Below are 26,298 nucleotides of genomic sequence, written 5' to 3' on the forward strand. Positions count from 1 at the left end.
TTTCATGTTTTAGTTCCAAACTATTTAGATGTTCACTGGTAGAGCATTTCTGTTGAACAGGACATGTTGTCAGATATGCACAGGATGAGGAGGACTTTGGAGCTAATCTGCTAGTTAGCGTTAAATACCATGGCATTCTCTGTATATATTATACCTATTTCTTCTCTACTGATGATACTGAATAAGCAAGGAAAGACCAATCACGGGTGGAGGGTAACTGAAAGATGCCAAGGAGAGAGACTAATCCTAATTATTGGTAAATACTAGAGAAAACTCACAGAGAATGCAGTGAGAGAAAAGGTCTATTTGACCTTTAACAGCAGAGACCTTTGAGTAAAGGCAGTAGAAGGGCTGCTATATTTAAATTGCCATCTTTTCTCTTAGAACATAAAGCCTCTAATATTTCAGTGCCTTCTGATTTCTTCAGTGCTGTTTCTTAGCTGTAAATCACTGTTTTCATGATAATAAACCAGACTTGAGTGTTTGTTTTAATATCTAGTTAGATCAGGGATACATATTTTGGTAATATGTATAAATGTAAAAGTGTCTTACAATCAACATTTTTTAAAAAGTATTAGGAAGGAGAAAACCTCAGATGCTAGGTACTTTACATATATTTTAATGATATCTTGTATAATATCAAATTTATCCACTTTGCAATATTTCATTAAATCCATTATTTTTTTACGTGGATGTATGTTTTCCATATAGCTCCTAGGCAGGAAGTGCTATTGTTTCCCTTTTGTTTTGCCAGGAACACCTTTGTCCTAGAATATTGTGGAGAAGTACTTGATCATAAAGAGTTTAAAGCCCGGGTAAAGGAGTATGCACGAAACAAGAACATCCACTACTATTTCATGGCCCTCAAGAATGATGAGGTGAGCAACATGAATGTGTTTGCTTTGAAACAGATCTGGAAATTATTGAGTTTGAAAGGGTCATTGATATGGACAGATCTTTAAAAGACATTAAGTGACAAAAAAGGGGCAGAATAGTATATATAGTTTTTGTTTACAAAAAGAGTGGGAGAGGGAGATATTTACATATATATGTAAATGTAAACATACATGCTTCGTATTACAACTCTTAAAAATTAACTGATGCCCCCAAAGAGGTTTTTTGATATGGGTTATATTTGTCAATACTTACGTAAAAATTAAAGCTGAGAAATTGAAAAATATTTATTAAACCACTGAAAAGTAATAAGCCCATTATATGTTGACATTAGTGTTTTTATGAAAATAAAGCATCTTCAAATAATTTTTGTTTTAAACATGAGGAGTGCCATTGTTTTACATTTTTATAAATCTCTTTAATGTCTGGTATAATAAAATTTAGCTAGATTCTCATATCTGTCACTATATTCAGTCCTGGAAAATGTAATTCTAGGTCCTACCCCAGGACCTGCTGAATCTAACTCTGGGGGTGGGTCCAGCAGGAACTTTAACAAGCTCTCCAGGGAATACAGATATGCACTCTAGTTTGAGAGCTACTGCACTGTGGTATAACGTGCACTTTACAATGGAGTTTTATACCCATGAAGTGAGATTGGAATATAAGAGGATGTAAGAAGTAGCTAAAAGTAAATGGAAGAGCTATTGATAGATATGGAGATAATTTTGTTTATAAGTAAGATGTTTATAAGTTAGCAGATCTCCCAGAGGAAGCAGTTGGATATTTGTCACTTGGATGTGTCTGTACATGAAAGAGGAGGAGGGGTTGGGAATGCAGGTCATACGTTGCCTAATGCCTTTCCTTTGCAAAATATACGTGCATTTTAAGGTCTCATTTCTAATTCTTAAAATGATCCTTTTCCCTAGATAATAGATGCCACTCAGAAAGGAAACTGCTCTCGTTTCATGAATCACAGCTGTGAGCCAAACTGTGAAACTCAAAAAGTGAGTTGAGGTAGATTTAGAGTTTGGGATATTTGTTCAAGATTGCTGTTCTCTTAATTTTAGATTCTGCATCAAGTCCATCAAGGGTACCTGTGGATTTTATTTTTTTAATCATTTTAATTGTTTTTTCCTACTCTATTGTTAAAAATCTTACTTTGAAATAAGTTTAGATTTATAAAATAGTGCAGAAACAATACAGAGTTCCATATACATCACCTACCTTCCCCAAATGCTCACATTGTACATAACCATTATACAATTACCCAATCCAAGAAATACTGTTAACTGTTAACTAATCTAAAGTCTTTGAATTCAGATTTTGCCGTCTGTCATTTTTCTGGACTAGGATCCAATCCAGGAACTCCCATTGCATTTAACTGTCACCTCTCTTTGCCCATAAATTTTAGCTATTATTTCAAAGGTACCAAAATACAAAACTGAAATTTTATTTTGATGAAGTCCATCGTGTACTGTTACATTCAGATTTTTATCAGCTCTTATCCAGGTGCCAAATATGGTTGTTTTAATAACAGAAGGGGCTGAATAGCCACAGATGAGAGGGATTACATGTGATGTACATGTGGTTACTCTGCTTCTCAACAAGGCTAGGCTCTGGGTCTTGCTTATCTCTGTGTCCCTGTGCCTGGCACATAGTTGACACTTGATAAATTCATTATTTGAATTTGATAAAACATTTGAGATAATGATTTTAGTACTCTCTGATTTGTGTTTTGAGCTTAGATGAAACTATATATATATATGTTAGAACATTCGTTCTTTTTTAGGCTAAGAAGGCTATGGACCCACTCCCTAGAGAAGTAATAACAATGGTTCCCTCTCATATTAAAATAGTGTTTTAGACTCCTGGTATTTTTTGTCCTTTGATCTGTGTACTAATAGACCTTAAATATGGCTCTTCTAAGAGTAGGAGAACCCAGTCCATAATCATTTAACCTAAATTCTGGTTCTAGTTTTGCCTGCAGCTGGTGGCCATATGTCTAATTGTGAGACTCCCAACTATACTGTGTCCCTCCATCTCCTAAAGGCTGGGTTTTTTCATCAGTAACATGTTAACATGGTCTGGACAGGAGCTCGACAGTTGAGTTACATCTTACATGTTCTGGAGCTACAAGTTCTAACCCCTGTCTATTTACTCCCATTTTAATTCTTGAGTTTCATGCATCTGTTCTCATGCTTTCCTTCCCTTTCACTACACTCATATGACATATGACTTCCGCTTCATGAAATTAAACATTTGGCATCATTGTTTACATGGTTCCATGCTCCATTTTATCTTAGAATACATTTACTTTTAACATAACATAAGGCAATACCAATTTGCTTATAATAGTCAGTGATACCAAGCATTCCCTATTTGTCTGTTTTTAGTACAAGTGAATATTTACGGTGTGGAAATATATTAGACAAGTTAAAGTAGCAGTTACTTTTATTAGAGACAAATTATAGATGATACCCAATCTGGTGGTATTAAATAAGAAGAGTAACACTTAATACACTTAAATATGTTAGTTTATTTAAAGAAAAAAGTTCCCGTCACCCTGTTACCCCCTCCCCCACCCCCCTCCTTCGTCTCATTTCAGTTTGTTTCCCAGGGTCTATAGTTTCTCATGGTTCATCTCCCTCTCTGATTTCTCCATGTGCACTAGGTGTTATATGTAACTAATGAATCATTGAACACTACATCAAAAACTAATGATGTACTGGGGCGCCTGGGTGGCTCAGATGGTTAAGCGTCTGCCTTCGGCTCAGATCATGATCCCAGGGTCCTGGGATCGAGTCCCGCATCGGGCTCCCTGCTCAGCTGGGAGCCTGCTTCTCCCTCTCCTCCTGCTCCCCCTGCTTGTGCTCTCTCGCTGTCTCTCAAATAAATAAATAAAATCTTTAAAAAAAACAACAAACTAATGATGTACTATACAGTGGCTAACTGAACATAATAAAAAAGAAAGAAAGAAAAAAGTTCCCTATTTGTTATTTGGAAAAGCTTTTATTGTCTAAAGGCACATGCATAATTAAGGCAGAGGATCTTTAAAGAAAAACACAGATTAATTAGTTACTAATTTCTTTTCTTTTAAAAACAATATCTCAGTGGACTGTGAACGGACAACTGAGGGTCGGGTTTTTTACCACCAAACTGGTTCCTTCAGGCTCAGAGTTAACATTTGACTATCAGTTCCAAAGATATGGGTGAGTATTGTTTTTATTCTGTTTTGCTGCTTCTGATGGGGAAATGGACTGTTCAGATACAGAAATATAAAACTTTGATGTGAATTTTAAAAAGTTATATGTACCACCAGGTCTTTACTCTTTCAGAAAGTTTTGTGTGTTTTTCCTACTGTATGACACTTGTAGCCATTAAGGGATTTGTACAGGAACTACATAATCTTCCTCTGAATTTCATGCTGTCTTATATATATAATTATGTTTTGTATGTAATTAAAAAAAACTTTTTATTATGGAAATGTTTACTGTGTGTGTGTGTGTGTGTGTGTGTGTGTGTGTGTGTGTAAAGAGAATAGCGTAGGGGCACCTGGGTGGCTCAGTCGTTAAGCGTCTGCCTGCGGCTCAGGTCATGATCCCAGGGTCCTGGGATTGAGCCCCGCATTGGGCTCCCTGCTCCGCGGGAAGCCTGCTTCTCCCTCCCCCACTTCCCCTGCTTGTGTTCCGCCTCTCGCTGTGTCTCTCTCTGTCAAATAAATAAATAAATAAGTCTTAAAAAAAAAAGAGAGAATGGTATAATAAATCCCTGTGTATCCATCATTTATCAGTTAGTTACCAGCTCATGGCTAATCTTTTCTGATCTGTACCACCTTGTACTGTGAAAGATACTTTTCTTGTTCTCTCTAACCAAACTAATAACTGATGCAGTAGCAATGAATACTCCTAGCATCTATATTGTGGTTTCATAGGACCCCACTAAAAGGAACAGTGTTCCTTGGAGAAGTGTCTGATTTCAAGTTAAGACAAATTGAACAAGGTGATCTTGGATTATTTTGTTGTGTCAGAAAACCAGTTATAAAAGATGAGAGTCATGTCAAAGGGACTTGGAGATAGCTTAAATAGGCTCTCATAATAGTGAGAGAGTTCTTATTAACACTTAAGCATCAATAAGGATAATAACTACAGTGTAAAACCCATGAGATTTAATGATACTTTAAAAATAAAACTGCATTAGCTGTAATAGAAGGGAACTGATTCATGATTTTTTTTTTCATGTTTTAGCTATTTTTTATTATGGAAAATGTCACATAACATAAAATTCACCTTTTTAACCATTTTTAAAGTATGCAGTTTAGTGGCATTTAGTACAGTCACATTTTGTACAACTATCACCACTATTTAGTTCCAGAACACTTTCATCACCCCAAAAGCAGACCCCATATGTATTAAGCTGTCATGCCTCATTTCCCCCTTTTCTTAGCCCTGGCAAACACTAATCTGCTTTCTATATCGATGGATTTTTCTGGATGTTTCACATAAATGGAATCATACAAATGTGGTCCTTTGTGATTTCATTTAGAAAACATTCAGTGTTTTCAAGGTTCATTCATGTTGTAGCATGTACCAGTATCTCATTCCTTTTTTATGGCTAAATAATATTCCACTGCATGTATATACCATATTTTGTTTATCCATTCATCTGTCAATGGGCATTTGGGTTGTTTCCACTTTTTTGCTGTTGTGGATAATGCTGCAGTGAACATTGGTGAATAAATCAATCCATGATTTTTAAAAAGCAGTTTAAAAAAGGAAAAAAAAAAGTCAAGCGTTTATCCTATCTTTCCCAAGTGAATTCTACTTTAGGTTAAACCAAATAGTTGATGAGAGGAAGTTCTTCTTTTGGAGATCATTTCAGCTAATAAATGAAGTAGTAATGGTATCACCATTTTGCAGCACCTCGTGAACTAATGGATCTAGGCAGTCAGTGGTGTAGCAGTCAGGGGATGAGTGCAGACCACGTTGTATGTAGGGCTCCATACTTTTTCCTCTTATGTTTGCACTGTCCTCTTTGAAGGAAGGGGTACTAGAAATCAAGTGCTGTTTGTGATGTCCTGCTCTATTTATGGACTAATTTATTAATATTCATTATTATTTGTATATATTAATAATTTATTTTAATAAATAAACTAAATCTATCAGTTTACTTTGGTACAGTTTTTCATGCTTTTCTCAGGTCACAGAATAAATGAATGACCATGACCATGGTGGTTTGTACCCAGGCTTGTAGACTTAGGTCTCTGTTCTTTCCGCCACTTTTCCTTGACTCCATGGTTATATTTACTTATTAGTATGTTTCTTATTAGTATCTCATCCTTATGTGGTAACTTTTAATAATCATGTGTTTCCTTTTGAGTGTCTTGGACATACTGAATTTTATATCTGTGTATATGTATTTATAACAATACATTTTGCTTATTCTGTGTGCCAGTTAAATATTTACATAAGAGATGTTGAACTAATTAAGCAGTTTTGTTCTCAGCTCAAATATGTATATGATCTTTTATTTTTATACATTAGTAGGTACTCATGGAGAAATTACTCATTAACTTCTTGGCTGATTTTAATAAAGGAAGGTTGGAAAAAATATTTTTTAAGAGCAGTTTTCAGGCATTTCTTTAAGTAGTATCAGGTTTTTTGAAGTCTCAAAATAATTACTTGTTTTAGGCTGAATTGACTTCTCTTTCGTTATGTGATTGTTATATTGTTGACATATTTGTATGGTTTACTTTCACATAACTGACATCTTTTCTATGCTCTTTAAATAGAAAAGAAGCTCAGAAATGTTTCTGTGGGTCAGCTAATTGCCGAGGTTACCTGGGAGGAGAGAACAGAGTCAGTATCAGAGCAGCAGGAGGAAAAATGAAGAAGGAGCGATCCCGTAAGAAGGATTCAGTAAGTGTTTTATCCTTTCTTTCAGCTTTTATTACTATATATGTTTTTAGAAGGGAGGTAGCTTTTCTGATTGAGATTTGAAAAGTCAAACTACAACCAGAGAAAGTCAGGATCAGATGAAGTAATCAGGAAAAGAAGTATGGTTGCTATTTTTATTTCAGGTTCATAGAGATTAGAATTAGGTACTAAGAACTATTGATGAAGTCATCTTGTAAACACATGGGCTAATAGTTTTTTTGGAGCCTGTAAAACTCCTAATCCTAAGTACAAATAAAATGTTTATCTACTAGCTTACTTAGCACAGTAATTGATAACCTTTTTTCTACCCCAGCTCACCTCAGTTACTACTGGGGGAAAGAGCTATCTTGTTAATAAAGGGACTCTTAGCTGGGACAAGGACTTTGTGTTGTTTTTTAAAATCCCCCCTCCCTGTTTCTGAGGATTCCTTCACCAGAACAGTATTTCTCAGCCTCAGAACCACGTGGCAGGGCCCATAGTTAATGCACATTTCCAGGTCCATCCCCAGACCTATGAATCTTAGTGGAGGGCTAGGAGCAGGGACTAGGGGACTGAGGGGATTAGTCAGCAAATTCCTCTATGATTCTTTAGCAGTTAGCTCATGCCTGGGCTTTTTAGGAACCAATACAGTAAGAATTATAAATGGCTGCATAAATTAAGTATAAATTACTGTTTAGATGAGATAGAAGATGTATTGGGGCAAGGGGATAAAAATGTAATGGTTAAAAGGTGATGTCAGTAAGCCCAAATTAATTGGAGAGAATTAATTATGGAACATCTGAATTCTGTAAGACGATAGAGATAGCAAAAAGCATTGGAAAGGGCAATTGAAAAATAAAAAAGGCCATTTAAAAAGTGCCAAAAAGGAAAATTTCAACAAATACGCATGTTTTCAGACCACCCAAGATGAACACATTTTCTTTAGAGTATTGTATGTGCTTCAGCTGTCTTCTTGGAAAGCATATATACCGTAATGGTCTGCCAGGCACTCTGCTAAGCATTTGACACATTAACTCATGTAATTCTCAGAATAAGCCCTGAAATTGGGTACAAGGATTTTTCCTTTTTTACGGATGAGAACACTGAGGCATCACCCAGTAGGTAATGGAAATGAACTAGTTCTTGTCTTTGCTCTTTTCTTTTTTTTAAAGATTTTATTTATTTTTTTGACAGAGAGACAGACAGCTAGAGAGGGAACACAAGCAGGGGGAGTGGGAGAGGGAGAAGCAGGCTTCCCGCCGAGCAGGGAGCCCGATGTGTGGGGCTCCGTCCCAGGACCCTGGGATCATGACCTGAGCCGAAGGCAGACGCTTAATGACTGAACCACCCAGGTGGCCCTTGTCTTTGCTCTTAACCATTATGTTGCACTGCAAGTTGTAGAGATCATTCCATTCTCTCCCAACTCAAGACAGTTGTGGTCCTAACAGCCAATGTTTCTGTGCGCCAGAAAATAAATTTTAAAATTTATTAAGTTGTTTTGTACAGAGTTTTAGAAATGGTGTAATATGTTTATTTCTGCAGTTTTTTTACTCTTAAAATTTGATCCACATGGATAAATATGTAAACATATTTTTAACTGCTATAAAGTTTTTCATATAAGCTTATTTATATATAGTCCTGCTAATGAACACTAGTGTTTTTAAGCTTTTGCTATTAATGTCACAGTTAGTATCTGTACATGTCTCTTCTGCACATGTTTCTTTCAAGGTGTATCCATGGAAGTGGAGTCACTGGGTCATAGCCTGTTAGCCTTCTTGACTTGACTGTTGCAGGAAATTTTTCTTTAAGCTCCATTAAGATTGCTTTTATTTTTAACTCTCACTTTCCTGTAATGGATAGTTTATCAGAACAGCCACAAAATAGTCATTAAACGTGTTGACCTAGGCTAAAATCTCCATGAAAACTTACCTTTGGCTATCTCCTGTGCTCAAAACTTACAGAATAAGCATTTTTTTAAAAAAACTGTATTATTGGTGGGGAGTATCCTTGTAATTTGGGTTTCTTAGGCAGTGTTATACCTCCATCATACCATTATCAGAAGGCTTTCTATCTGGTAAGATTCAAGAACAATCCCAAGGCACCAAAGTATAAGCATTCCTTTTCTTTGTTTGCTTGTGTTTATTCTGATAATGGTGTGTCGGTGTCAGTATAGGCTTTGGCATTATAGACTGAATTAGGTGTAACATGAATCCAGTCGTCATGGGTTGCTCTAGGTATGAACTTGAAGTTATTCTGGAATTAGAATGCTTTGGATAAAACTTTGCCCAGATAGAGGAATGACCCAGCATGATTCTAGGTTTCTAGGAGGGTTATTTGCCCTGACTGTAATGAAGAGTTGAATTCTAGTTTAGTTTTACTTGGATTGTCTCCTACTGAAATTCCCTTCTGCATGCCTAGATTCTGAATTCTAGCCAACTATAGTTGAGAGTCTTGGGAATTCTTCTGGGTAGAGGATGCCATGGAGAGGACAAGACAGCACAGTTTAAAATGTAGTTTTGCATATTTGAACTATTAAGAATGTGTTACTAGTGCTGTAGCTTGCACCCCCATGTCAGCCCGTGGTTGGTAAAGTTTTCTCTTTCTTGCTCTTACGATTGCATCTATATGCAGTCATCTCCCTAACAAAGCTGTAAGCTCCTCCAAAGGTGCTTGTCTTTTTTGGGGATGTCACAAACCAGGTAATTTTTTTACCTGATGTAATTACTAGGTAATTAATTACTAATTTACTAGGTAATTAATTACTAAATACTTAGCTGATGGAGGTATATTAAGTCCCTATTACCTGATGATATTTGTAGTTTGTAAAGTACAAACAGGAAATAGTCTGAAACTTCTCTTAGTTTCTTTTGAGTTTGTGAAACTAATGGTAACTAATTTACACAATAAAGAGGGTGAAAAGGTACCTATTTGTTTTCAACACAGAACAAGTACTAATATCCAGAATAAAAATTAATCCTACTGATTAATCAGAAAAAAGCCAAGACAAAAGAAAAATAAACAGACAACATCCAGACACTTCACTAATCCAAATAGCCAATAAATATAGAAAGATGTTCAACCTCATTAGTAATCAGGGGAGTGTCAATTAAAACTATCAGATGTTATTTACATGCTTATCAGATTGGTAAAAAGTCTGATGACTCATAAAAACAGGATCTCCTACACTGCTGGTGGGGGTGTAAATGGGTACAACCACTTTTTTTTTTTTCTTTCTTTGTCAGAGAGAGAGAGGGAGGGAGGGAGCGCACAAGCAGGGGGAGCGGAAGGCAGAGGGAGAAGCAGGTTCCCCATTGAGCAAGGAGCCCGATGCGGATTCCATCCCAGGGCTCATGACTTGAGCCGAAGGCAGACGCTTAACTGACTGAGCCACCCAGGTGTCCCTGGGTACAATCACTTTTGAAAACACTTTGGAATTATTTACTGAAAGTGAATGGATGTGTATCTGGAGTCGCAGCAGCATTGCTTATATTAGAAAAAGTAGAAACAACTCAGATATCCATTATCACTAATATAGACAAATTATAATGTAATCCTAGACTGAAAAATTAGTCATGAAAGTGTAGGACTATGGCTGCATGCAACAGTGTGGAGGACTCTAAAATGTAAGGATGAATGAAACACGAGCATGACACAGAAGTTTTGCCCAGAAAGATAAATAGACAAAATTAAATTATAATATTTTATACACAGATGGTAAACCTATTTTAAAAATCAGAGAATGATTTTCTAAAAAAGTTAGGAGATGTATCTCAAGAGCAAAGAGGAGGTATTATAACAAGGGGAGGGCACATGGAGCACTTCAGGGATGCTGGCAATGTTGTCATCCCCCAGCCCTCTTTTCACCTGCATGTTGGTTGCATGGATATTGCACACCTGTTTATTAAACTTGTTTATGAATTGTTTATATACTTTTCTTTATACTCTATTTCATCAGAAAGTATTAAAAATACTGCTAGAGCCATTAAAGATAGTTCATGGCCAAAGTACTAAAATATTAAAAAAGAGTGACACCTGGGTGGCTCAGTCTGTTAAGCGTCTGCCTTTGGCTCAGGTCATGATCCCAGGGTGCTGGGATCGAGTCCCGCATCGGGCTCCTTGCTCAGGGGGGAACCTGACTCTCCCTCTCCTTCTGCCTACCACTTCTCCTGCTCGTGCTCCAAATGACAAATAAATAAATAAAATCTTCAAAAAAAAAAAAGGAGTAAATAATTTCTTGGACTGATTAAGTACTTAACAATAAGTTTTTAAGTGCTATAGAATTTTGCATATATGTATAAATGTTCACTTATCAATAATTTATTAAAATATACCTTAATCATTTCTTACATTTATTTTGATTTTTTAGTTACTTCAGATCCTTTCTAGAAGGTGGTGACCCACAAATTAAAAATAAATACTTGTAGTAAATGTAAATTAATGAAAGCAATCAGTTGGTCTCCTGGCTCCCTTCCTCCCAGGTATCCTAAAAGTTATTAATCCCCCAATTCACAATTGATTGTCCACTTGAGTACCCAAAATTATGGAAGCTGTATCGTACACGGAATTGGCAGGATAACTTTTATGTCTGTCAGTACAGCCATTAAGCTTATAATTGTAGTGGGAATGTTCAACCGTTGTTCACCTTCTGTATTTTGTTTGCAAAATTTTATTTTTACCTCCGTTTCTACATTTTCACTGTTTATTTCCTTAAGAGAAGAATGCTACTGTTTTTATTTACCAGTGGAGCTTTATATACTGTAGTATTTATTCAGTAGATGTTTATTAAATGAAAAAGTAAGAATTCAGTTTTATCTCTTAAATGTTCAGAGTTAGAGAATCCTTTCCTGCCTAATTATGAAAAGAAAACCCCACCTCTCTCTTTTTTAAAAAAGATTTATTTTTTTGGTTGGGGGGAGACAGGACAAGCAGACTCTGCCCTGAGTGCAGAGCCCCATGTGGGGCTCAATCTCATGACCTGAGATCATGACCTAAGCTGAAATCAAGAGTCAGAGGCTTAACTAAGCTACCCAGGCACCCCAGAAAACCCCATCTCTTAGCCCAGTAGTATTTGCATCTCAAAACTCTGTCCAAAATGAGGCTGTTGCATCTGGGGGGAAAGTGGAATTTTAAAGCCCTTGGTCTTTCCTATTTTAATCCTCTAGAATTTGAGACACAGGAAGTTTTACATTTAGTATATGCAGGGATAAAACATCTTTAAGGAACTTGTCTTGGATTAATATTTAACCATAAATTGGTTTTTCTGTGTATAGCCTTAATCTCTTCAAAACATAAGAAATGAGGGGCGCCTGGGTGGCTTCGGCTCAGGTCGTGATCCCAGGGCCCTGGGATTGAGCCCCATGTCAGGCTCCCTGCTCGGCGGGAAGCCTGCTTCTCCCTCTCCCACTCCCCCTGCTTGTGTTCCCTCTCTCACTAACTCTCTGTCAAATAAATAAATCTTTAAAAAAACATAAGAAATGATACTGGAAATGAAAAAGAGATGAGCCTTAAGTGTACATTTTAGAAGGAAAAAATGAGTTTACATTTCTTCAGCTTCTTACAGGTAGCATTTCATTTTTCTTTTTTTTGTTCCTTAGAGTTATGTGAGTTTTGTGGTATAATATAAAATAAAAATGTTCAGTGCCTTGCCTAAAATTATATTGAGATGATAAGCTAAGTAACAAAAAGTTTCCTTAAGATTCTTGTCTTTCAGATTTGCTTTCTTCTAATTTATTATCAGCCCATTCTGGACTTTTATCATTTCAGGCCATGTTGGTTTATTGCGGTCTTTATATCTCTTTTGCATTGGTTGCTGTCTTGTGGAGAGTTTATTCTGTTATTGCCACACTAATTATTCTCAAATTCCATTTTGATCAGATTATTCCCCTTTTTTGGATTCAGTAATAGAGCTCTCTTGCTCAGTCACGTCAAATACAGGTTCTTTTACATATCACCTTCAAGATCTTCTGATCTAACACCAGCCTTCCTTTTGGTGAGGTTTTTCTCACTTCCTTTTTTTGTTTTGTTTTGTTTTTTTTAAAGATTTTATTTATTTGAGAGAGAGAGAAAGAGAGAGAGCGAGCACATGATGGGGGGAGGGTCAGAGGGAGAAGCAGACTCCCTGCTGAGCAGGGAGCCCGATGCGGGACTGATCCTGGGACTCCAGAATCATGACCTGAGCCGAAGGCAGACGCTTAACCAACTGAGCCACCCAGGCACCCCTTTTTCTCACTTCCTCACCACACCTTATCCGCTCCAGCCAGGCCCCACACTAGGCACTATCATAATTTTCCATTTCCCTGTGTTTGAGATTTTCCCTCTACTTCACTCCCTCCTTTATCTTACCTCTTGCTAACCCTGCTTCTGGTGACTCTCATTCTAACCACTCCCTTCCTTTGTAGTTTTTTTTTTTTTTTTTCTTTAACATTTTACAGTTAATGCTTCATTGTTTGTTTTCATATGAATTAATTTTATCTCCCCAATAGTAGGTTCTGTAAGGCATCTTTATATATTTTCTAACACAGCTGGAAAACAACCATTGGTGGGTTTTTTGTTGTTGTTTCCCCATATTTGAGGGCTGCTTGGGTGGCTCAGTCGGTTAAGCATCTGCCTTTGGCTCAGGTCATAATCCCACGGTTCTGGGATCGAGCCCCACTTTGGGCTCCCTGCTCGGCAGAAAGCCTGTTTCTCTCCCTCCCACTCCCCCTTCTTGTGTTCCCTCTCTTGCTGTGTCTCTCTCTGTCAAATAAATAAATAAAATCTAAAACAAACAAATAAATGTAATATTTGAAACATCCAGAGAATAGATGTAAGTTACAAGGCATAATTATAAAAGAACCACTTGTGAGCACTTCTCTCCTTCCTGCTCCCTGCTTAGCCCCTAGAGGATACCACTGTTTTGAATTTTGTGTCTTACCTCCATGCCTTTTTAAAATCAGTTTTTTAGACATGCATCTATGAAAATTTTGTTTTTGAGGTTTATAAAAACAGTCATACAGCATGTAATCTTCTGGAACTTTTTTCATGTGACATTATGTTTATAAGATTGATGAATCTTATATATGGCTGCACTTGATTCATTTTACTGTGCTATAATAATCCATTTTATGAAAATGCTACTTTATACAACCTGGCCACAGACATCTGTTAGTAGTTTTTTGCTGTTATAATGGTCATTCAGTGAGCTTGGTATAATTCTGTGAATACGTATGTCTAGAAGTTTCTCTAGGATTTATGCTTAGGTGTGCAATGCTAGGCATAGGGGGCACAAATATTTTATTTTTGAAGCCAGTGCTTTATTTTTTCTGGCATACTTTTCACCTAACATTAATTTGTTCTTTGTCTCCTTTAAGGGCAGATTTCTGTTTGTTTTGGTTCATTGCAGTGACTTTAGCACCTAGGATTATACTTGACATATAATAAGTACTTGGTAAATATTTGATGAGTGAATGAAATGCCTTTCAAATTGATCATACCAATTTCTACTTTCATCAACAGTATATAAAATTCCTTTTGATCCACATCTTTGCCTAGACTTGATATTATCAGACTTAATTTTTTCCCCTAGATTGATCTAGTAAATATGACATGATTTCTCACTGTGGGTCTAATTGTGTTTTCCTTATTACTGGCAAGGTTGAGATCTTTTTTAGGTTGTTTGATTCTTAGATTAGTGGTGTGTTTGTTGTTTTTATAACCAGATACTTTTCTTTGCTATGGCAGGTGGATGGAGAGCTAGAAGCTCTGATGGAGAATGGTGAGGGTCTCTCTGATAAAAACCAGGTGCTTAGCTTATCCCGGCTAATGGTTAGAATTGAAACTTTGGAGCAGAAACTCACCTGTCTTGAGCTTATACAGGTGAGTTCCTTGATATCAATTTATTTTTTATTTCTGAATTTGAGGTGGGACATCTAAACTACAATCTAGAATGATGACAGGAGAAGGGATAACTCTGAGAAGAGTTACTCTTATTTTTAAAATAAGAGTTTGTGAATTCTATATGACTTTGAAAGTTTGTAGTCTTAAAAATGGCTTAAGAATTCAGCATCATTTAGTTTTTTAATAGATCTTGTTGCATTCTCTGTCTAGTCAAAGAACATGGTGGGATTTTTTTGTGTAACAATTCATGACATTTGATACCCCCCCCCATGATTATTAGTATGCCAAGGCCATTTTTACCACAGGATCTTGAAGCAAGGAATTTTAATGGCAGTCTCATTTCCTCCAGTTTATTGAGTATGCCACAAGAACTTGAACAGTAAAAAATGGATGATTTAAAAGAAAACTAAGAGAAAAAAGCCTTTTGAACAAGCATCTGAAAAGAAGAGAGAAATGAGGGGCGCCTGTGTGACTCAGTTGGTTAAGTGACTGCCTTCAGCTCAGGTCATGATCCTGCAGTCCTGGGATCGAGTCCCGCATCGGGCTCCCTGCTCAGCAGGGAGTCTGCTTCTCCCTCTGATCCTCCTCCCTCTCATGCTCTCTATCATTCTCTCTGTCAATAAATAAATAAAAATCTTCAAAAAAAAAGAAATGAAAATGATTTAGACTATTATAGTTTTAGGTTTTTCAATAAAAATGGTGAATGTAATTTGCTTCTTAGTCCTTCAGAATTGAATTTCATTGTAAATGACATATTGATATATGTTTTTCTGTAAAGTCTATTTATATAAAGTCCAAGTTGACTGGATACAATTTAGGTATCAAAAAAGGTTACAGTCTCTTACTTTAAAGCATTTATTATTTGTGTACACTTTTAGTTGCATTAATCACAGAGTTCCTAGGTGTCTTGTGAATATAAGCAAACTTTTTATTCCTCTCTGTGGACCCTTTTTAATGTTCTGTCTGGTATTGCCCACCCCACCCCACCCATCCCCACCCCAATACCCTGCATCCTGCTTCCCTTCTCCCATGGAAGAACACACATTCACAGTCTTGCCTGAAGTCTTTTCTGGAACGTCACGGGCTGTCTTTGTTATGGATCTGGATGGCAGAACTAGGTGATGGCCGGGAAAGTAACCAGAAGCTTCAGGAAGAGGTCAGTTCACATTCAACTTGTTTATTTCTTAAAACCGCTATATAGATTGCTTAGGTTGAGTGGTAATATCAGTGATAATGAATTTAGCATTATATTTACCACTGGTATTGAATAAATATTATCATCTCAGTATCATTCCTGTAACTATAACCTTTTACATAGACCTTGCTAGTAGTGAGTTTGCTCCCTGGTTTTTCCTATAGTATCCCTATAATTGATACTGCATGGTTGGGAGTTGCAAGAGCAAGATATCATAGTTAAGGGAAAGATCCAGTTTGTTGCTAAAGCCATAGTTTCAAACAGATAGGAAACCATGTGAAACTTAAATTCTGGGGCTCTAAAAAAGTGGAGAGCCAAATTTTGGAATGGCAAGAGTAAGAATATTTTGAGGAGTCAATAAGTGTTTTAAAGATGTAAATAAATGTTCCTTGGCAGTGTCATTAGTGGAGATGAGATACTTATACCTTCCGATGAAATAATATTTTTAACCTAGTTTAAATGTAGTTCTATTTAATCATAGTTTCTAATATAGTACCAAAGTCATTTAATAATGCACTTTAAAAACAAAAACAGGAATGAGCAAATAAGTGGTTGTCTTGCCTCTGTTCTTCTCACAGGAGATTTGGCAATAAATAGAAGTTGAGGAAGACTTGGAATTTCTTCCTCCCTTCCTCCCACCACCCCTTTCCTTTTTGTAAAGATCTAGTTGACTTTAATAAATGATTCTATGATTAATGATTAAATGAATTCAGCATCCCATCTAGAAAGTTAGAGGGGAACAGCCTACCTTGGGATTTCTGTAGAACTACATTGGGGAGTACTTTGGAATAAATTCTTGGATTTCAGAGTGGAGGGGGTGATTATCTCTGAAGAGAGTCTTTCTTTGTTAGTTGTTTATCAGAGGCTAAAAGAGGTAAGTAATAGCTGCATTTTTTGTGGGTGAAACATCATTTAAATATATGTTGTTGCATAGTTCCCAAGCCTATATTGCAGTCACTTGGAAAACTTTTCAGAAAAACATAGCCAGGATGAGGTCCACTAGTATATATATTTTAAAAAATCTACACAGGTTTGAGAACTACTGGTAGAGGATATTAATCGGTCCTGTTTGATATTGTGAGCAGTTACCTGCTCCACATTTTATTCTTGCTGGTCAGTCTTTAAAAAGTTTTCCTTCCTTTCTAGAGGAAAATAATATTACGACATTTAATCCTTCTATAGTTATAGAGACTTCAGTCTTAATAAGACAGTAAAGAAAACCCACAGCTCTTTCAGAAATGATCTGAGTCCCAACCAGAGATTTGAAAAGTCAACTGTGTAAAGTGATGTGATTTTTTTTTTTTATTGTGTTTAATCAGATTATAAAGACTTTGGAACACTTACCCATTCCTACTAAAAATATGTTGGAGGAAAGCAAAGTACTTCCAATTATTCAACGCTGGTCTCAGACCAAAACTGCCATTCCTCAGTTGAGTGAAGGAGATGGGTATTCAAGTGAGAATACATCACGGGCTCACACACCACTCAACACACCTGATCCTTCCGCCAAGCTGAGCACAGAAGCTGACGCAGACACCCCCAAGAAGCTCATGTTTCGCAGACTTAAAATTATAAGTGAAAATAGCATGGACAGTGCTATCTCTGATGCTACCAGTGAGCTGGAAGGCAAGGATGGCAAAGAGGACCTTGACCAGTTAGAAAACGTCCCTGTAGAAGAAGAGGAAGAGTTACAGTCACAACAGCTACTCACACAACAGCTACCTGAATCTAAAGTTGAGAGTGAAATCGCTGTGGAAGCCAGTAAGCTACCTACATCTGAACCAGAGGCTGACACTGAAATAGAGCCCAAAGAGGGCAATGGCACAAAACTGGAAGAAACCATTGCTGAGGAAACCCCGTCCCAAGATGAAGAGGAGGGTGTATCTGATGTGGAGAGTGAGAGGAGCCAGGAACAGCCAGATAAAACAGTAGATATAAGTGATTTGGCCACCAAGCTCCTGGATAGTTGGAAAGACCTAAAGGTAAGAAAACATTTTTATTTTAAGCTGAATTACTCAGGTCTAGAGTTCCACAAATCTTAAGTTGAATTGCCTACTTTTTTAGCTATACATGTATTTGAAAAATGGAATACCATGTCTCTTACTGACAGCTGATTATAAATGTCTCAAACATCTTTTAAACCTTAGCAAGATATACAGCAGCCAAACTAATACACAGATGTCCCTTTTCTTCATTTAGAAAAGCATATCACAGTAGTGAATTCAGTTATTCAAGTGCTCTTTACATTAAAAACAAAACCAGAAATCCTTTGAGTAACAAACATATTCTATGTTTGAAAATTCTTTGTAAGATTCTAGGTAAGAAAAAAAATGTTTAAATTGATTGGAAATTAATGTATTGACTTAACTAGAAATTAAAATTAAAAAATTAATTGGAAAACCAAGGTAATTTAGCAACTTCTCATCAAAAATGATTAAACATGAATTTCTGTTCCAGTAAAACAACTTTATATGGAGCTAGTTGGTATTCAGTTCCTTTATTGTTTCTGAAATAGGCCTGCCTTTAAATGCCTATTTCTTTGGACAAAAGATGTTATCTAGAGGAAAAATAGAGAGGTCTGGAACCCTTACACTTAATACATACATAATCTCTTGTTAAAGAATTTAGCAAGATGTGTAGGGTTTGCTTTGTAGAAAACCCAGCCTAGGAGAGAGGTGTTACATTTTGATTGTAAGTGATCTGGATCTGGGATTCAGGTCTTGAGGACCCTGTGGGAATAGGTTACTTGCTAGCTTCTATTTTTCTGTTCCTCTCTTCTGCCAGAAGTGAAGCAACCAGATAAACCAGCAGTACAGGTTTATTTGTAGCAAGATGGACATATGAATCCTTTGTCCCCAATTATGACTACAAAGCTCACCCATTAGATCCTGTGATTTGACCCATACAGAATTGGCCTTATACTGAGCAAAATGAGTAGTTGGTTGGTTGTGCACTGTGCTTACTTTTGGCATTTGTAATTTGCTGTGTTGAGACCCTTCTTTAAGTATTGTGTGGTTTCAGCTCTCATTGACCTATTTGAACTCCTATTCATGCTACTCTTTCACCACTTACAGTTTATCATTAACTCAACCTTATTAAACCTTATGAAATCCTTCCTTTTTATAAACTTTAGTAAAAGGAAGGATTCACAGTAAATCTGGGTATGATATGACATGTGAACTGCAGGAACCAAAATTGCAGTTAAACTGAAAGAGATGCTGGGACGGTCACTTGGGTGGACCTTCATTTAAGGCCTGCTTTGTGAGGGCACAGGAGTCTGAAAGAAGTCCCTCTTGTGTTCCAAGACTGCTAGTAGAGCCTCTGACATGACTGGCTTCGTAAGGAAGGTGGGAATGAAAACGTACACGAGTGGGCATAGAAAAGGCCTTACAGAGATGGTTTTATAGAGCAAGAGTGGGGGGCAGACCCAGTAGTTCACTTTTGCCTACTAAGTCTCTGGTTGACATAATTTTTAAAAACGAGACATAATCATCATTTCTTAAAAACCTGTCTCTTAAAATCTAGAAAAAGTAAATACTTCTGTTTCTCTACATGGTAATTTTTTATTGTCGTGGTAGTGGTATGAATTACTTACTCTCTGGGATATCCTTAACTCAATTAGCTATAACTTATCATTTAAACTCACACTCTAGACATTTTTGAGTCCTACAAAATTATTTCTTCCCCTGCTTGTTGTCCTCCCTCCTCCTATCTGAAAGATCAAAGCAGTTGCATAGTACTATGTAGCTTGATGATCCTCTTGACTTGAGGTTTAAAATTTTATTCATACTTAAAATATATCCTTCTTAACCTTCATACTTTGGATTTATCCTGATTGTTACCATCAAGGAAGCCATTAAATAAGATTTTCCTTCTTCAGACTTCTAGTTTGCTCTGGAATCATTACCCATCTAGAATTGCAATACTGAAAGAGGTTGTCACTTGACTGAACTGTGATGTTTTGTTACACATTGGTCCTGGGGCTCTTAATTTCATCTATCATTCTAATTAACATTTACCATGGTTCTAATTCCAAAACTCTGATTGTGGTTGTCCTTAAATAAAATATTTTAGCTAGCATCTAACCAGAACATTGAAATCAGAAACCCATAATATGAACATGTCTTAGATAAATACATGGACTTGATGTGATTACTATACACCCATACTATCCCGGCATTGAAAGAGTTAACTACTTCTGTCTGACTTCCACCTATGTGTTCAAGTAGACGTTGGCAGAAAAGAAAATGTCTTACTCAACCAACTTTTGTTAAGCACCTGTTGCCAAGCACTGTGTTAGTTGCTGATGTTAATTCCAAGATCATACCAAAAAGCATTGATCTAAGATTGTGGTTAGCCACTCCAAGCTTCCCTGACCTTCTGGGGCCACTGTAACATTGTTGGACATGTGTTCCACTTGGCCTTCTACACACTGGATGGAGTGAAGAGCTGAAAGAGGTTGCTTCAGATCCTTAATCTTGATTTTGCTGTGAAGGCAGACCATAGGGATCATCAGTAAATGAGAGAGGGTGGGAGGGAAGGGAATGAAGCTTCATGAATTACTCTTTGTCCTCCCAGATCTGATGATGATCCCCCTTGTAACTTGAACCATTTCCATCTAGCTTCTCAGGGCAGCAAGGAGCTTGTTAACATCACCAGCTGACCATGTGTCTCCTTTTCTCAACTCCATTTTCAACTTCGTGCTGAAGAAAAACAAGAACCTAGCGTGCATTCTGTGAAGAAACAGGAAGATGGTTGGGAAGTTGGATGATGCATGAAAAATATAATAGGTGAAAAGAGGACAGAGGTGGTTAACTCACTGGCGCCGGCGTTATTTTGGTGCGTCCATTGCCGACAATGGATGTCGTTCCGGGAAAATCCCGACTCCTGGCGAGAAAGGATTAAGTGAGCTACTTTTTCTATACCTCTATACACAGGACTGCTGCCTTGGCTTCACAGGGCATACACATTTTGACTCCTAAAGTAGACCTCAACAAGAAACATCACCTAACACATTGCTACACATAACATGGATTCATTTTCACATGCAAATTTACCAGGCTACATTTTCAGCAGGGACATGTGCATATATTTCTGTTTTGTGAAAGGAATTATTGTACATCACCCCTCATGCTGAAAATCTACCCTAGACTTCACAGGGCAAAACAGCTGGTTGTAAGTGGTGATTAATTATAATTTGGCTGGAAAAGTCTTCATTCATTTGGATCATGAGAAGAAGAGGTAAGGTTCCCATAAAATTTGGCAGTTTTCGTTTCAGTTAAACACCCAGTAGATGATGATGGCTAGTGATTCCAGAGCCTCTCGTAAATACTTAGATTACAGGATGTGCATCTCTCCTTATAAAGAGATCTGGGTAGTTATAGTTACACCCGGATTAGGTGATTTAGGGGCAACATTCTGTATATGTGATAAGTTGGACTATTCTTTTTTTTTTTTTTAATTTATTTGACAGCACAAGCATGGGGAGCAGCAGGCAGAGGGGGAGGGAGAAGCAGGCTCCCCGCTGAGCAGAGAGCCTGAGCTGAGCAGAGAGCCTGAAGCGAGGCTTGATCCCAGGACTCTGGGATCATGACCTGAGCCGAAGGCCCACGCTCAACCGACTGAGCCACCCAGGCGCCCTTATGATATTCTCTTCTTATTTTATTCATGTTTATCTCAGGACATTATCTTTAATTCAACAAACATTTGTCTGGAAAGTTAAGCGTTAAACTCTTTGTAGAAAGTTTAAGTAAAATATAGAGTTACCCAGCTGAAAAGTTTTGAGTCACTACTTGGAATTTTGGTCTGTAACAAATATTGTGTGTGGAATCTGCTTTGCAACATTTCAAAATGAAATTATGTGCCCTGGATTTCTGTAATAAATTTCAAAATCCTTCATTGAGATTATTCTGTATCCGTAAGGATCAATATCATCCTTTTCTTTAAAATTCAGAATTGCCCCTAAAGAACACAGTCTTGGATACTACTGCATTGAAATTTTTTTAATAAGTATCAGACTTGGTAAAAGACAAACCTGGTCTAAAACTTACTAGTAGTCCCTTTTGTTATTACCAGATAAATCCTTTCATCTAAATCAGGGGTTGGCCACATCTGCCCCACTGCTTGTTTTTGTAAAATTTTTTGGGAACAGAGCCATACTCATTCATTTACATACTGTCTATGGCTGCTTTTGCACTGTGGGAGTTGAGTAGTTGCTTCAGAGATGGGATGGCCAACAAAGCCTGAGATATTTACTGTCTTGTCCTTTACAGAAAAAGTTTACCAATAAGTGATCTAAATGGTAAAGCTCAGAGCCTGGCTGTTTGAAACATTCTGATTTTTTTTTTTTTTTTTTTTTAAGATTTTATTTATTTATTTGACAGAGAGAGTGAGAGAGCACACAAGAAGGGGGAGTGGCAGGCAGAGGGAGAAGGAGGAGCAGGCTCCCCGCTGAGCAGGGGCTCGATCCCAGGACCCTGGAATCATGACCTGAGCCAAAGGCAGATGCTTAACTCACTGAGCCACCCAGGTGCCCCGAAACATTCTCATTTTGAGTGAAGTCATTTTGACACTTTATTCTTTTAGATGAGCTCTTAATTCTGTTTCTCTAAAGACACAATGAACATGTTTCTATAGCTCATGAAGTTTAAAAAAAAACCAAAACTCTTGACTGTGTTTAGGAAAAGTTAACTTTAAATGATTTGGATGTAAGACTGAGAAATGGGAGAGGGTATATATGATAGAACTACTGGGCCAAGAGACCTTTAAGGAATATTGTTTTTCCCTCAGGACCATGATCAGGTTAGTTGGAAACTTAAGGGACTTTTTGAGTATAGATAAGTAGGTGTAATATAGTCTTGTATGTAACCATAATAAAAATATGTAGATCTTCCTTCTTAATATTGTTAACTTTTACTTCTGATGTAATTTCAGACTTACAGGAAAACTACAAGAATACCATTCTGTGTATTCTGCATGTGATACACATTCTAGGGACAAATGCAGAAAAAAGGCAGCTAAAAATTCCTCTTACCCCTTCACCCAGATTCCCCAATGTTAACATTTTACTTAGTCATTTTCTTTTTTTTTGACTTTTAAGGAATAAGTTACAGATATGATGCCCATTGCCCCTAGATATTTTAGTGTATATTTTGTAAAAACAAGGACATTCTTCTGTATGATTGCAGTATATTTATCAAAACCAGCAAAATACAGTGACTTAATACTATTATCTGACCAGCAGATCTCATTCAGGTTTTGCCAGTTGTTTATATAATGTCCTCTATGGCAAAAAAAAAAAGAAAAGAAAAACAAAAAATTCTGATCCAGAATCTGAGTTAAAGTGTTACATTGAGTTGTATCTCTTTAGGAGCCTTTAATCTGGAATAGTTCCTCAGTCTTTCTTTGCCTTTTATAAACTTCAAATTTTTAAAATACTTTTGAATTTTTTAGAATATTCCTCAGTTTGGGCTTGTCTGAAGTTTTCTTTTGGATTCAGGTCATACATTTTGTCAGGAATATTAAATAGTGTCCACATGATGTTGATTTGTCCCATTATTGGCATCATCAGCTTTGATCACTTGGTTAAGGTGGCGTCTCCCAGGTTTTTCCAGTGTAAAATTACTGTTTTCTCCTTATAATTAAAAAGTATCAGAGAGGAGCACCTTTGGAAGTATGTAAATATTCTGTTTTTTATCAAGTTTATTCATTAGTTTCAAGATCTGGTGAATTTGCCTGAATCGCTTACAGCTGTGATGGTTGCCAAGTGGTGATTTTTCTAACCCATCATTCCTTTTACTTCTGTATGTTTTGGTTGACCTTCTTGTAAGCAAGAGCTTTCCCTGCTGCCCCATGTAATTCTGTATTCATTGATTAATATGAGTTTAGACTCATGGAGTCTTGTTTTGTGTGTGTGTGTGTGTGTGTGTGGTTTGTTTTTATTTTTTTGCCATTTTAATTTTCTATTAAACATTCTTCCAAAAGCATTATTTTACCCTGTATCTTACTGAATTACAAGAAATCACATTAGCATTAGAAAAACTAGGAAGAAAGATAAATATGGATAATTAAACTAAACTTATACGAAGAAGGAAAATTATAACAAAGGACTGAGAGCTTTACACATTTAATTAAATATGAGATTATAATTTGAAAAGTGTATCTCAGAGCAAACTTTATTTGTTCAGTTAATTTGGGGGGCAGGCTTGAACTCACAACCCTGAGATCAAGACCTCAGCTGATATCAAGAGTTGGATGCTTAACCGACTGAGCTGCCCAGGTGTCTCTGTTCATTTATTTTTAACAACAAAAATACACTGATTTTTCAAGAAGGAAACACATTTTAAAAATATTTTTATTTTAAAAATAGGCCTGCTTTCAGCTATGGATTTTTTTCCCCCAAACTCCTATCAGATTTATTTTGATTTGGGAAGAAAATACTATTTGATGGCATGAAATGCAAAATTTAGAAGTTTTCTTTTAAACATCTTAATACAGGGGCACCTGGGTGGTTTAGTCATTAAGCGTCTGCCTTCAACTCAGGTCATGATCCCAGGGTCCTGGGATCGAGCCCCACATCGGGCTCCCTGCTCAGCAGGAAGCCTGCTTCTCCCTCTCCCTCTCCCACTCCCCCTCTCCCTGCTTGTGTTCCCTCTCTCGCTGTGTCTCTTTCTGTCAAATAAATAAATAAAATCTTTAAAAAAAAAACCTTATAAATGGTTCCTCATTACACTGTTCCAGTGAAATCCGTTTTTCTTATGAGGCTTGCATACCATGGCATAGTCTGGTCCTTATTCATTTATGCCGTATCACCTTCAGCTGTTCTGGCCCCCCAGTGGGTCTGTGCTACTAATGTTCGTACACACACACACACACACACTCAGGTGTGAAAACACTGTCTTTTGTTTAGATGTCTCTTCTCGTTAAAGTTTCATCCTTTCCCCAGGAAAGCCATTCCCATTCCTCTAAGTGTATTCTGCCCTTTCTATATGCTCTCATAACATCCTTTCCAGCCATAGCACATAACGTTTTATACTTGTACAGAGTGTGAGGGCAGAGAACACTTCTGTCTTGGTCACTCAAGTCTCCCTAGGGTACTGTGAGAGCCAGGTATGTCCTTTGGCACTTCATAAGTCTTTGAAGATGTGAAGAAGGTCCATCTTTTTCCATGGTATCATGCTGCTTATTGAATATGTGTTATGTTTATTTTATTTGATAGGTGATCAGAAAACATTTGAATGAGTGTCATATAATCTTTACAAACCTATGAAGTAAGTAGTGGTGTTTTTATCCCCTGTAAATGGAAACAAACAGGCCTGTGAGGTTGTGACTTAGCTTTTAAATGACAGAGCTGAAAATTGACTCAGGTCTTCTGATTTAAATCCCATATTCTTACCATTTCTTTTTCTATTCCAGTAAATAGTGATTTCTATATCCTTGCTAGGCGGTTCACGTAATTATGTATCTTTGGTGAATACTTCAGATTTCTCTTAATCTGCTTCTGATTTAGAAACTGTAGTAAGTCCAAATTCATTCTGAAATCATAGAAACTACCATTTTAGTGTTTTGTTCAACTATCTTTTTTTTCCTTAATCCTGCAGAGATTTTCAACCTATGATCTATGATTGAAATCATATGCAAAACTGGGGTTTTGTAGGGCAAGGGTTCATAAATATGAGAAGCTTCTCAAACAAGGATGTGTATATGTGTGCATTGGGAAAGGAATGAACTGTAGTTCAAAAAGTATTTTCTAGATGATTTGGACACCAGAGGGGTTCCTACTCTTAACTGCAGTGCTGGGTTGACAACCTACTCTTTCTTAAATTTTTTTCAAGTTTTTAATTTTAACTCCAGTATTGTTAACATACAGTGTTACATTAGTTTCAGGTGTACAGTATGGTGACTCAACACTTCCATACTCAGGGCTCATCACGATAAATATACTCTTCAATCCCCATGACCTATTTCACCCAATCTCCTACCTACTTCCCTTCTGGTATCCATCAGTTTGTCCTCTGTAGTTAAGAGTCTGTTTCTTGGTTTGTTTCTCTTTCCCTTTTTTTTTTTTTCCTCCTTTGCTCATTTGTTTTGTTTCTTAAATTCCACATATGAGTGAAATCATATGGTATTTATCTTCTCTGACTAGCTTATTTTGCTTAGCATTATACTCTCTAGCTCTATCCATGTTGTTGCAAATGGCAAGATTTCATTTTTTTATGGCTGAATGACATATATATATATATATATATCTTCTTTATCCATTCATCTATTTTATCCACATCTTCTTTATCTTCTTTATCCATTCTTCTTTATCCATTCATCTATTGATGGACACTTGTGCTGCTTCCATAATTTGGCTATTGTAAATAATGCTACAATAAACATAGGGGTGATGTATCCCTTTGAACTAGTGTTTTTGTATTC

The 26,298-nt window shown here is 36.8% G+C and overlaps 1 protein-coding gene across 6 annotated transcripts in view; it reads left to right on the plus strand.

The window, feature by feature from the left end:
* The window catches only part of SETD2 (SET domain containing 2, histone lysine methyltransferase), a 125,597-nt gene that overhangs the window by 45,756 nt on the left and 53,543 nt on the right, over positions 1-26,298 (plus strand). For 2 of the 6 annotated variants that reach the window (XM_034997270.1, XM_034997272.1), the window contains exons 6-12: positions 755-878; positions 1,821-1,898; positions 4,006-4,103; positions 6,683-6,809; positions 14,526-14,660; positions 15,718-15,837; positions 17,196-17,858. In XM_034997270.1, coding sequence (XP_034853161.1) covers positions 755-878; positions 1,821-1,898; positions 4,006-4,103; positions 6,683-6,809; positions 14,526-14,660; positions 15,718-15,837; positions 17,196-17,858 — 1,345 coding nt within the window. Of the gene's footprint in view, positions 1-754; positions 879-1,820; positions 1,899-4,005; positions 4,104-6,682; positions 6,810-14,525; positions 14,661-15,717; positions 15,838-17,195; positions 17,859-20,498; positions 21,389-26,298 lie in introns of those variants that run through there. The other 4 variants (XR_004677811.1, XR_004677812.1, XM_034997273.1 and 1 more) reach the window with 4 other exon arrangements.

This window comes from Mirounga leonina, unplaced genomic scaffold, assembly GCF_011800145.1.
Source record: "Mirounga leonina isolate KUSES-001 unplaced genomic scaffold, KU_Mleo_1.0 Mir_94, whole genome shotgun sequence".
Classification (NCBI taxonomy): Eukaryota; Metazoa; Chordata; class Mammalia; order Carnivora; family Phocidae; genus Mirounga; species Mirounga leonina.